Raw genomic sequence first — 13413 nt, 5'->3', positions numbered from 1 at the left:
TGTGATGAATTGATTGAAAACACAACATTTAGAAACCCACGAATGGAGGGTCGGTGTTCTGACCTGCTTGTGATGATCTCACAGAGAGAAGCCTTGCAGGGATGAACGGGTACAGGGGTCGTCGGAGATGGTGTAGGTGTAGGAGGATGCACACACACACTGTTGTTCAGCTGCCACTCATGGCCCATGTATGGACAGGACAAAGCAATCTCCCCACTGGGCAACATGCAATCATTTGTTCGGTTGTTGTCGCAGGTACCTAGAGGAAGCCATGTGATGATCAATTTCGGAAGTGTTTACGTAATAATCATTCACATGGCACCACAAACTATTGTTAGCTGTGATGAATGCAGTGAACAGTTTTAAATAAAAAAAATTCATTATAGCTAAACCATTATAGTTTAAAGATAGACCTCGGACATGCACAGCAAGGTCTGGAATATTCTAAATGTCCTAGAAACGATGTACAGTATGAGATATATGATAAGACAATAGACTAGACTGACCACACTGCCCCTCTGTGTTATGGTTGAATTTATCATATGGTAGGTTGACGCTGAACATGAGTCCTGAGAAGGTAATCCTAGCTCCAATAGATTCGATGAACAGCACCGTATCTATACCAGTGGTCGCTAAACCAAAGTCCTTATTTTTGAATGCAGGATTCACACGAAGGCCATCCACGAAAACCTAGGGCAAGAACATTGTTAATAAACATTACAAATAGTCTTTAGCTTTGTAGCGACAATATTTGCAGACAACACATACGGATACATTCAGATACTGGTTGGGGTGAGTGGAACTGCCAACTAATGATTGTCAACTAACTTTCATCAATATATTTTGAAAATTCAATAAATATGCAATCAATTTAAATTACCATGTTGATGAAAACACCATTGATGTCCTTCTGGGTAATAAAGATTGTGTATTGCTGGTAGTATACAGTTAAAGACTGTGGGCAGGAAAGACCATCTTCTGCATCACAGTAGTAGTTCTCGATCACAACGCTGAAGTTGTATTTGGGATGGATCTCCTTTACGAGCACGTAGGAACAGTTGCCTTGGAAACCATAGTAGGTTCCATCAAAGGTAACATAATGGGGGTCTCCCCAGCCATAGCAGATGCCTTTATAGGGAGAGAGTTTAGATAAAGATATGAATATACACGCCAATATATTCAATAAAGGGAGTTTTTGTGCTCCACATGTCAACATTCTTTTGAATTTGTCATGCAGAGGTTTTCATAAAAGAGCAATTCATTAATCAGATGAAACTTACATTGGCATTCATAGTGGGCGCAGCATCCATCCTCATCATAAACTAATGTAGCGTTAAAGTTGTTAGCACACACCATCGATTCCGGTTTTTTACATTCTGTTGTGTTAGTGGTCACTATACCATCAGAACATTTTGCTGTAACACACGCGCTCTCTTTCCAAATCTCCCCGTTCTATGGAAAAAAATAATAATATAAGTTAGTGTGTACAATCAAGATGATATTTTGACACAATAGTGTGAATAGTGTGAAAGCTCCATACAAATATTGAATGGGATCTCATGATGTACCTTTTTGGGAGGATTCCAGGTAACGCAACCCACAAAAGGTTTTGTGGTTGGTTGCTGGGTTGTTGTAGAAGGCCTACTTGAGCTCCGATGTTGTGTGGAGCTCTCAGTTGTAGTTGGAACCGCAGTGGTAGATTCCTTACAGTAGGAAGGCTTTGTAGTCACCACTAGGCAGGTTTTATTGATATATTTGCAGTAAGCAGTATAGCACCAGGCTCCATGGTCAGACACATTGTATATCATGGAACCTAAAGATAAATGAAGATAGTTGGATGTGGTTAAGCATCTACCCTACATTTGTTACACCATTAAGAAAAACTTCAATAATTTTGGTTTGATATTTACTGAAGGTAATGTTTTCAAAGGGATCTAACTGTACATTGGGCTGAATGAGGACATTTGCAGCATGTTTCGCAATCTTGGCTTCTTGAAAACATCAGCTGATTTTCTTGGCAGACAGGTGTCTTTAAACTTTTAATTTAACATTAAACGTTAAATGACACTGTTGAATGGTTGATTTTGAAAGTGTCCTGTGAGGTTTATTACAAATAGACTACAACAGCCAAAATAGTCTGAGATTGAGTCTCTGTTACAAACCCGGTGTGTTAGGTACTCACCGGCTTCATACGCTGTGCCGTTATATTTGCAGACGCAGATCGGAGCGTGGGTTGGCGAGGACGTGCTGTGAGTCACCACCGATTCAGGGGTGGTCATTGGCGTAGTTGTTGGTAAAGTTTTCAATGTGGTGGCAGGTGTTGTCGGAACTGTAGTGGTTGTAGTTGTCAGAGTCGTAGGGGAGGTTGTTGAAGGTTTGGTGGTTGGACCCGGTGGTGGCGTATGTGGCACTAGTGTGCTCTTCATTGTAGTGATAGTAGGGGTTTTAGTTGTAGGTGTGGTTGTTGCAATTGGTGTTATTGTAGGTGGCACTGGTGTACTCATCGTTTTAGAGGTAGGGGAGGTGATAGTAGGAGGTGTGGTTGTTGTTACAGTTGTCGTAGTAAGTGGTGTAATTGTTGAAATTGGAGTTGTTGTAGTTGTAATCGGACGGCAGGTGCAGCACTTAACTCGGATCTCATAGTCCAGACAGTCTTGTTTGGAAGTCTGCATTTTGTTTTCACAGACTAGTCCAACCCTTGAATTGCAAGTTATGGTCTGCCCAAGATCTTTGATTGGTAGAGTTGGGTAAAGAGTAGCTCTGCACTGAACATCTTCAGGAGCTGAGCAGATGTCGTGCCCATCAGCTCTTATCTTCTGGATAGATTCATCTTCTCCACCAGTTGGACCAGTTGTTGGTGCTCCAAGATTAAACCAATCTGACCATTCACAGGTCATTATACCCAAACAGGCTGTAGTTGGTGGTGGAGTTGTTGTTGAAAAAGGCGTTGTTGTGGGTTTGGTAGTAGAAGAAGGAGAGGTTTTTGTGGGAGTGGTTGTTGAAACTAGGGTGGTAGTTGGTGGAACTGTTGTGGTCGTAATTGTTGTTGTAGGGGAGGTTGTAGATGTAGTGTGATGACATGAACAACACCTGACTCGGATCTCATAATCCAAACACTGTTGCTTGAGTCCTTGTTCATTATTTTGACACACAAGACCGACAACTGGATTACAAGTAACAGCCTGTCCTACATCGGAGAGGGGAAGATTGGGATATAAAATAGCTCTACACTGAACATCTTCTGGGGCTGAGCAAATGCTGTGGCCAGCAGCAATGATCTTCTGGATAGATTCATCTTCTCCACCATTTGGACCAGTTGTTGGTTCTCCAAGATTAAACCAGTCCGACCAATCACAAGTCATTATTCCAGAACAGTTTGGAGTAGTTGGGCTTGTGGTAGTAAGTGGTGTAGTCGAAACAGTTGTCGTAGTTGGGGATGCAGTTGTTGTTATGGTAGTAGTTGTTGTAGATGTGGTCACTGTTACCAGTGTTTCAGTACTTGGTACTGGGGTAGTTTTCGTTGTAGGAGAGGTTGTAGAAGGAGTTGTGGGTATTGTAGTAGTCGTAGGCGCGGTTGTTGTAGGTGTTGTTGTTACAACAGGTGTGGTAATAGGTGGTGCAGTTGTTGTTATTGAAGGAGTTGTTGTAGTTGTAATCGGACGGCAGGTGCAGCACTTAACTCGGATCTCATAGTCCAGACAGTCTTGTTTGGAAGTCTGCATTTTGTTTTCACAGACTAGTCCAACCCTTGAATTGCAAGTTAAGGTCTGCCCAAGATCTTTGATTGGTAGAGTTGGGTAAAGAGTAGCTCTACACTGAACATCTTCAGGAGCTGAGCAGATGTCGTGCCCATCAGCTCTTATCTTCTGGATAGATTCATCTTCTCCACCAGTTGGACCAGTTGTTGGTGCTCCAAGATTAAACCAATCTGACCATTCACAGGTCATTATACCCAAACAGGCTGTAGTTGGTGGTGGAGTTGTTGTTGAAAAAGGCGTTGTTGTGGGTTTGGTAGTAGAAGAAGGAGAGGTTTTTGTGGGAGTGGTTGTTGAAACTAGGGTGGTAGTTGGTGGAACTGTTGTGGTCGTAATTGTTGTTGTAGGAGAGGTTGTAGATGTAGTGTGATGACATGAACAACACCTGACTCGGATCTCATAATCCAAACACTGTTGCTTGAGTCCTTGTTCATTATTTTGACACACAAGACCGACAACTGGATTACAAGTAACAGCCTGTCCTACATCGGAGAGGGGAAGATTGGGATATAAAATAGCTCTACACTGAACATCTTCTGGGGCTGAGCAAATGCTGTGGCCAGCAGCAATGATCTTCTGGATAGATTCATCTTCTCCACCATTTGGACCAGTTGTTGGTTCTCCAAGATTAAACCAGTCCGACCAATCACAAGTCATTATTCCAGAACAGTTTGGAGTAGTTGGGCTTGTGGTAGTAAGTGGTGTAGTCGAAACAGTTGTCGTAGTTGGGGATGCAGTTGTTGTTATGGTAGTAGTTGTTGTAGATGTGGTCACTGTTACCAGTGTTTCAGTACTTGGTACTGGGGTAGTTTTCGTTGTAGGAGAGGTTGTAGAAGGAGTTGTGGGTATTGTAGTAGTCGTAGGCGCGGTTGTTGTAGGTGTTGTTGTTACAACAGGTGTGGTAATAGGTGGTGCAGTTGTTGTTATTGAAGGAGTTGTTGTAGTTGTAATCGGACGGCAGGTGCAGCACTTAACTCGGATCTCATAGTCTAGACAGTCTTGTTTGGAAGTCTGCATTTTGTTTTCACAGACTAGTCCAACCCTTGAATTGCAAGTTAAGGTCTGCCCAAGATCTTTGATTGGTAGAGTTGGGTAAAGAGTAGCTCTGCACTGAACATCTTCAGGAGCTGAGCAGATGTCGTGCCCATCAGCTCTTATCTTCTGGATAGATTCATCTTCTCCACCAGTTGGACCAGTTGTTGGTGCTCCAAGATTAAACCAATCTGACCATTCACAGGTCATTATACCCAAACAGGCTGTAGTTGGTGGTGGAGTTGTTGTTGAAAAAGGCGTTGTTGTGGGTTTGGTAGTAGAAGAAGGAGAGGTTTTTGTGGGAGTGGTTGTTGAAACTGGGGTGGTAGTTGGTGGAACTGTTGTGGTCGTAATTGTTGTTGTAGGGGAGGTTGTAGATGTAGTGTGATGACATGAACAACACCTGACTCGGATCTCATAATCCAAACACTGTTGCTTGAGTCCTTGTTCATTATTTTGACACACAAGACCGACAACTGGATTACAAGTAACAGCCTGTCCTACATCGGAGAGGGGAAGATTGGGATATAAAATAGCTCTACACTGAACATCTTCTGGGGCTGAGCAAATGCTGTGGCCAGCAGCAATGATCTTCTGGATAGATTCATCTTCTCCACCATTTGGACCAGTTGTTGGTTCTCCAAGATTAAACCAGTCTGACCAATCACAAGTCATTATTCCAGAACAGTTTGGAGTAGTTGGGCTTGTGGTAGTAAGTGGTGTAGTCGAAACAGTTGTCGTAGTTGGGGATGCAGTTGTTGTTATGGTAGTAGTTGTTGTAGATGTGGTCACTGTTACCAGTGTTTCAGTACTTGGTACTGGGGTAGTTTTCGTTGTAGGAGAGGTTGTAGAAGGAGTTGTGGGTATTGTAGTAGTCGTAGGCGCGGTTGTTGTAGGTGTTGTTGTTACAACAGGTGTGGTAATAGGTGGTGCAGTTGTTGTTATTGAAGGAGTTGTTGTAGTTGTAATCGGACGGCAGGTGCAGCACTTAACTCGGATCTCATAGTCCAGACAGTCTTGTTTGGAAGTCTGCATTTTGTTTTCACAGACTAGTCCAACCCTTGAATTGCAAGTTATGGTCTGCCCAAGATCTTTGATTGGTAGAGTTGGGTAAAGAGTAGCTCTACACTGAACATCTTCAGGAGCTGAGCAGATGTCGTGCCCATCAGCTCTTATCTTCTGGATAGATTCATCTTCTCCACCAGTTGGACCAGTTGTTGGTGCGCCAAGATTAAACCAATCTGACCATTCACAGGTCATTATACCCAAACAGGCTGTAGTTGGTGGTGGAGTTGTTGTTGAAAAAGGCGTTGTTGTGGGTTTGGTAGTAGAAGAAGGAGAGGTTTTTGTGGGAGTGGTTGTTGAAACTGGGGTGGTAGTTGGTGGAACTGTTGTGGTCGTAATTGTTGTTGTAGGAGAGGTTGTAGATGTAGTGTGATGACATGAACAACACCTGACTCGGATCTCATAATCCAAACACTGTTGCTTGAGTCCTTGTTCATTATTTTGACACACAAGACCGACAACTGGATTACAAGTAACAGCCTGTCCTACATCGGAGAGGGGAAGATTGGGATATAAAATAGCTCTACACTGAACATCTTCTGGGGCTGAGCAAATGCTGTGGCCAGCAGCAATGATCTTCTGGATAGATTCATCTTCTCCACCATTTGGACCAGTTGTTGGTTCTCCAAGATTAAACCAGTCCGACCAATCACAAGTCATTATTCCAGAACAGTTTGGAGTAGTTGGGCTTGTGGTAGTAAGTGGTGTAGTCGAAACAGTTGTCGTAGTTGGGGATGCAGTTGTTGTTATGGTAGTAGTTGTTGTAGATGTGGTCACTGTTACCAGTGTTTCAGTACTTGGTACTGGGGTAGTTTTCGTTGTAGGAGAGGTTGTAGAAGGAGTTGTGGGTATTGTAGTAGTCGTAGGCGCGGTTGTTGTAGGTGTTGTTGTTACAACAGGTGTGGTAATAGGTGGTGCAGTTGTTGTTATTGAAGGAGTTGTTGTAGTTGTAATCGGACGGCAGGTGCAGCACTTAACTCGGATCTCATAGTCCAGACAGTCTTGTTTGGAAGTCTGCATTTTGTTTTCACAGACTAGTCCAACCCTTGAATTGCAAGTTAAGGTCTGCCCAAGATCTTTGATTGGTAGAGTTGGGTAAAGAGTAGCTCTACACTGAACATCTTCAGGAGCTGAGCAGATGTCGTGCCCATCAGCTCTTATCTTCTGGATAGATTCATCTTCTCCACCAGTTGGACCAGTTGTTGGTGCTCCAAGATTAAACCAATCTGACCATTCACAGGTCATTATACCCAAACAGGCTGTAGTTGGTGGTGGAGTTGTTGTTGAAAAAGGCGTTGTTGTGGGTTTGGTAGTAGAAGAAGGAGAGGTTTTTGTGGGAGTGGTTGTTGAAACTGGGGTGGTAGTTGGTGGAACTGTTGTGGTCGTAATTGTTGTTGTAGGGGAGGTTGTAGATGTAGTGTGATGACATGAACAACACCTGACTCGGATCTCATAATCCAAACACTGTTGCTTGAGTCCTTGTTCATTATTTTGACACACAAGACCGACAACTGGATTACAAGTAACAGCCTGTCCTACATCGGAGAGGGGAAGATTGGGATATAAAATAGCTCTACACTGAACATCTTCTGGGGCTGAGCAAATGCTGTGGCCAGCAGCAATGATCTTCTGGATAGATTCATCTTCTCCACCATTTGGACCAGTTGTTGGTTCTCCAAGATTAAACCAGTCTGACCAATCACAAGTCATTATTCCAGAACAGTTTGGAGTAGTTGGGCTTGTGGTAGTAAGTGGTGTAGTCGAAACAGTTGTCGTAGTTGGGGATGCAGTTGTTGTTATGGTAGTTGTTGTTGTAGATGTGGTCACTGTTACCAGTGTTTCAGTACTTGGTACTGGGGTAGTTTTCGTTGTAGGAGAGGTTGTAGAAGGAGTTGTGGGTATTGTAGTAGTCGTAGGCGCGGTTGTTGTAGGTGTTGTTGTTACAACAGGTGTGGTAATAGGTGGTGCAGTTGTTGTTATTGAAGGAGTTGTTGTAGTTGTAATCGGACGGCAGGTGCAGCACTTAACTCGGATCTCATAGTCCAGACAGTCTTGTTTGGAAGTCTGCATTTTGTTTTCACAGACTAGTCCAACCCTTGAATTGCAAGTTATGGTCTGCCCAAGATCTTTGATTGGTAGAGTTGGGTAAAGAGTAGCTCTACACTGAACATCTTCAGGAGCTGAGCAGATGTCGTGCCCATCAGCTCTTATCTTCTGGATAGATTCATCTTCTCCACCAGTTGGACCAGTTGTTGGTGCGCCAAGATTAAACCAATCTGACCATTCACAGGTCATTATACCCAAACAGGCTGTAGTTGGTGGTGGAGTTGTTGTTGAAAAAGGCGTTGTTGTGGGTTTGGTAGTAGAAGAAGGAGAGGTTTTTGTGGGAGTGGTTGTTGAAACTAGGGTGGTAGTTGGTGGAACTGTTGTGGTCGTAATTGTTGTTGTAGGGGAGGTTGTAGATGTAGTGTGATGACATGAACAACACCTGACTCGGATCTCATAATCCAAACACTGTTGCTTGAGTCCTTGTTCATTATTTTGACACACAAGACCGACAACTGGATTACAAGTAACAGCCTGTCCTACATCGGAGAGGGGAAGATTGGGATATAAAATAGCTCTACACTGAACATCTTCTGGGGCTGAGCAAATGCTGTGGCCAGCAGCAATGATCTTCTGGATAGATTCATCTTCTCCACCATTTGGACCAGTTGTTGGTTCTCCAAGATTAAACCAGTCCGACCAATCACAAGTCATTATTCCAGAACAGTTTGGAGTAGTTGGGCTTGTGGTAGTAAGTGGTGTAGTCGAAACAGTTGTCGTAGTTGGGGATGCAGTTGTTGTTATGGTAGTAGTTGTTGTAGATGTGGTCACTGTTACCAGTGTTTCAGTACTTGGTACTGGGGTAGTTTTCGTTGTAGGAGAGGTTGTAGAAGGAGTTGTGGGTATTGTAGTAGTCGTAGGCGCGGTTGTTGTAGGTGTTGTTGTTACAACAGGTGTGGTAATAGGTGGTGCAGTTGTTGTTATTGAAGGAGTTGTTGTAGTTGTAATCGGACGGCAGGTGCAGCACTTAACTCGGATCTCATAGTCCAGACAGTCTTGTTTGGAAGTCTGCATTTTGTTTTCACAGACTAGTCCAACCCTTGAATTGCAAGTTAAGGTCTGCCCAAGATCTTTGATTGGTAGAGTTGGGTAAAGAGTAGCTCTGCACTGAACATCTTCAGGAGCTGAGCAGATGTCGTGCCCATCAGCTCTTATCTTCTGGATAGATTCATCTTCTCCACCAGTTGGACCAGTTGTTGGTGCTCCAAGATTAAACCAATCTGACCATTCACAGGTCATTATACCCAAACAGGCTGTAGTTGGTGGTGGAGTTGTTGTTGAAAAAGGCGTTGTTGTGGGTTTGGTAGTAGAAGAAGGAGAGGTTTTTGTGGGAGTGGTTGTTGAAACTAGGGTGGTAGTTGGTGGAACTGTTGTGGTCGTAATTGTTGTTGTAGGGGAGGTTGTAGATGTAGTGTGATGACATGAACAACACCTGACTCGGATCTCATAATCCAAACACTGTTGCTTGAGTCCTTGTTCATTATTTTGACACACAAGACCGACAACTGGATTACAAGTAACAGCCTGTCCTACATCGGAGAGGGGAAGATTGGGATATAAAATAGCTCTACACTGAACATCTTCTGGTGCTGAGCAAATGCTGTGGCCAGCAGCAATGATCTTCTGGATAGATTCATCTTCTCCACCATTTGGACCAGTTGTTGGTTCTCCAAGATTAAACCAGTCCGACCAATCACAAGTCATTATTCCAGAACAGTTTGGAGTAGTTGGGCTTGTGGTAGTAAGTGGTGTAGTCGAAACAGTTGTCGTAGTTGGGGATGCAGTTGTTGTTATGGTAGTTGTTGTTGTAGATGTGGTCACTGTTACCAGTGTTTCAGTACTTGGTACTGGGGTAGTTTTCGTTGTAGGAGAGGTTGTAGAAGGAGTTGTGGGTATTGTAGTAGTCGTAGGCGCGGTTGTTGTAGGTGTTGTTGTTACAACAGGTGTGGTAATAGGTGGTGCAGTTGTTGTTATTGAAGGAGTTGTTGTAGTTGTAATCGGACGGCAGGTGCAGCACTTAACTCGGATCTCATAGTCCAGACAGTCTTGTTTGGAAGTCTGCATTTTGTTTTCACAGACTAGTCCAACCCTTGAATTGCAAGTTAAGGTCTGCCCAAGATCTTTGATTGGTAGAGTTGGGTAAAGAGTAGCTCTACACTGAACATCTTCAGGAGCTGAGCAGATGTCGTGCCCATCAGCTCTTATCTTCTGGATAGATTCATCTTCTCCACCAGTTGGACCAGTTGTTGGTGCTCCAAGATTAAACCAATCTGACCATTCACAGGTCATTATACCCAAACAGGCTGTAGTTGGTGGTGGAGTTGTTGTTGAAAAAGGCGTTGTTGTGGGTTTGGTAGTAGAAGAAGGAGAGGTTTTTGTGGGAGTGGTTGTTGAAACTAGGGTGGTAGTTGGTGGAACTGTTGTGGTCGTAATTGTTGTTGTAGGGGAGGTTGTAGATGTAGTGTGATGACATGAACAACACCTGACTCGGATCTCATAATCCAAACACTGTTGCTTGAGTCCTTGTTCATTATTTTGACACACAAGACCGACAACTGGATTACAAGTAACAGCCTGTCCTACATCGGAGAGGGGAAGATTGGGATATAAAATAGCTCTACACTGAACATCTTCTGGGGCTGAGCAAATGCTGTGGCCAGCAGCAATGATCTTCTGGATAGATTCATCTTCTCCACCATTTGGACCAGTTGTTGGTTCTCCAAGATTAAACCAGTCCGACCAATCACAAGTCATTATTCCAGAACAGTTTGGAGTAGTTGGGCTTGTGGTAGTAAGTGGTGTAGTCGAAACAGTTGTCGTAGTTGGGGATGCAGTTGTTGTTATGGTAGTAGTTGTTGTAGATGTGGTCACTGTTACCAGTGTTTCAGTACTTGGTACTGGGGTAGTTTTCGTTGTAGGAGAGGTTGTAGAAGGAGTTGTGGGTATTGTAGTAGTTGTAATAGCGGTTGTTGTAGGTGTTGTTGTTACAACAGGTGTGGTAATAGGTGGTGCAGTTGTTGTTGTAGTAGTACTTGTTGTAGGTGTGGTTGTAACCGGTGTTATAGTAGGTGTTACTGGTGTAGGTGAAGTGGTAGAAAAAGGCGTTGTTTCTTGCGTAGAAGTTTGTATTGTTGTTGGGCAATTCACTTTCCTACAGCATTCCACCTTTATCTCATAGTCATAACATATGGGTGGAGATTGATCTTTGTTTTCACATATTAATCCAACTTGTGTATTACACTCTACCTTTTGTCCCAATTCAGAGAGAGGCACACCTGGAAACTGTACTGCTTGACACTTAATAGCTATTGGTGCATCGCATGTATCATAACCTTTCTCAAAAATTGTCTTAATGTTTTCAATATCCCCCCCTCCAGTTCCATACTCAGGATAGTCTATGCTTATCCACTTTGACCAATCACATGCTGTTTCACAGGGTTTCGGGCTCTCTGTGAGAGGTGTTGTGGGTATTGTAGTAGTCGTAGGCGCGGTTGTTGTAGGTGTTGTTGTTACAACAGGTGTGGTAATAGGTGGTGCAGTTGTTGTTATTGAAGGAGTTGTTGTAGTTGTAATCGGACGGCAGGTGCAGCACTTAACTCGGATCTCATAGTCCAGACAGTCTTGTTTGGAAGTCTGCATTTTGTTTTCACAGACTAGTCCAACCCTTGAATTGCAAGTTATGGTCTGCCCAAGATCTTTGATTGGTAGAGTTGGGTAAAGAGTAGCTCTACACTGAACATCTTCAGGAGCTGAGCAGATGTCGTGCCCATCAGCTCTTATCTTCTGGATAGATTCATCTTCTCCACCAGTTGGACCAGTTGTTGGTGCTCCAAGATTAAACCAATCTGACCATTCACAGGTCATTATACCCAAACAGGCTGTAGTTGGTGGTGGAGTTGTTGTTGAAAAAGGCGTTGTTGTGGGTTTGGTAGTAGAAGAAGGAGAGGTTTTTGTGGGAGTGGTTGTTGAAACTAGGGTGGTAGTTGGTGGAACTGTTGTGGTCGTAATTGTTGTTGTAGGGGAGGTTGTAGATGTAGTGTGATGACATGAACAACACCTGACTCGGATCTCATAATCCAAACACTGTTGCTTGAGTCCTTGTTCATTATTTTGACACACAAGACCGACAACTGGATTACAAGTAACAGCCTGTCCTACACCGGAGAGGGGAAGATTGGGATATAAAATAGCTCTACACTGAACATCTTCTGGGGCTGAGCAAATGCTGTGGCCAGCAGCAATGATCTTCTGGATAGATTCATCTTCTCCACCATTTGGACCAGTTGTTGGTTCTCCAAGATTAAACCAGTCCGACCAATCACAAGTCATTATTCCAGAACAGTTTGGAGTAGTTGGGCTTGTGGTAGTAAGTGGTGTAGTCGAAACAGTTGTCGTAGTTGGGGATGCAGTTGTTGTTATGGTAGTAGTTGTTGTAGATGTGGTCACTGTTACCAGTGTTTCAGTACTTGGTACTGGGGTAGTTTTCGTTGTAGGAGAGGTTGTAGAAGGAGTTGTGGGTATTGTAGTAGTCGTAGGCGCGGTTGTTGTAGGTGTTGTTGTTACAACAGGTGTGGTAATAGGTGGTGCAGTTGTTGTTGTAGTAGTACTTGTTGTAGGTGTGGTTGTAACCGGTGTTATAGTAGGTGTTACTGGTGTAGGTGAAGTGGTAGAAAAAGGCGTTGTTTCTTGCGTAGAAGTTTGTATTGTTGTTGGGCAATTCACTTTCCTACAGCATTCCACCTTTATCTCATAGTCATAACATATGGGTGGGGATTGATCTTTGTTTTCACATATTAATCCAACTTGTGTATTACACTCTACCTTTTGTCCCAATTCAGAGAGAGGCACACCTGGAAACTGTACTGCTTGACACTTAATAGCTATTGGTGCATCGCATGTATCATAACCTTTCTCAAAAATTGTCTTAATGTTTTCAATATCCCCCCCTCCAGTTCCATACTCAGGATAGTCTATGCTTATCCACTTTGACCAATCACATGCTGTTTCACAGGGTTTCGGGCTCTCTGTGATAGGTGTTGTAGTTTCACTAGTTATAGATGTAATTTGGGGTGTAGTACAAGCAACATAATCACAGCACAGTACTCTGACCTGGTAGTTGAAGCATAGAGCAAGCGGGCCCGCCTGGTCTTGGTTGTTGCATGTTAGTCCGTGGGCCACATCACATTGCACAACCTGCCCCACCTTGTTCATGGTCACGTTTGGGAACTTCTCGGCTCTGCATTCAATCTGACTTGGTTGATCACATATTGAGTGTCCAGCTGCTCGAATCTTATCATAGGTTTCAGAGTCCCCCCCAGGAGTTCCAAGCGTAGGGAAGCTGGTATCAAACCATTCCGACCATTTACATGGTCTGCACGGTACGGGTTCTATTGAAGAAATACATCCAGGTTATTTAGTGCTATTGATTACAAAGTTAATACTTAAGAAAGTGACT

General features: G+C 43.5%; 1 protein-coding gene across 1 annotated transcript in view; it reads right to left on the bottom strand.

Moving 5' to 3' along the window:
- Window positions 1–13413, bottom strand: part of LOC132472335 (mucin-5AC-like) — a 35875-nt gene that overhangs the window by 6364 nt on the left and 16098 nt on the right. The window contains exons 29-34 of the mRNA XM_060071918.1: window positions 2183–13345; window positions 1569–1813; window positions 1281–1452; window positions 881–1128; window positions 507–690; window positions 64–259 (exon numbers count right to left, since the gene is read on the bottom strand). Of these exons, the coding sequence (XP_059927901.1) occupies window positions 64–259; window positions 507–690; window positions 881–1128; window positions 1281–1452; window positions 1569–1813; window positions 2183–13345 (12208 nt within the window). The remainder of the gene's footprint in view (window positions 1–63; window positions 260–506; window positions 691–880; window positions 1129–1280; window positions 1453–1568; window positions 1814–2182; window positions 13346–13413) is intronic.

The sequence above is a fragment of the Gadus macrocephalus genome, chromosome 14, assembly GCF_031168955.1.
Source record: "Gadus macrocephalus chromosome 14, ASM3116895v1".
Lineage (NCBI taxonomy): Eukaryota > Metazoa > Chordata > Actinopteri > Gadiformes > Gadidae > Gadus > Gadus macrocephalus.
The sequence above is the reverse complement of the archived record's forward strand: the minus strand, read 5'-3'. Positions and strand labels throughout refer to the sequence as shown.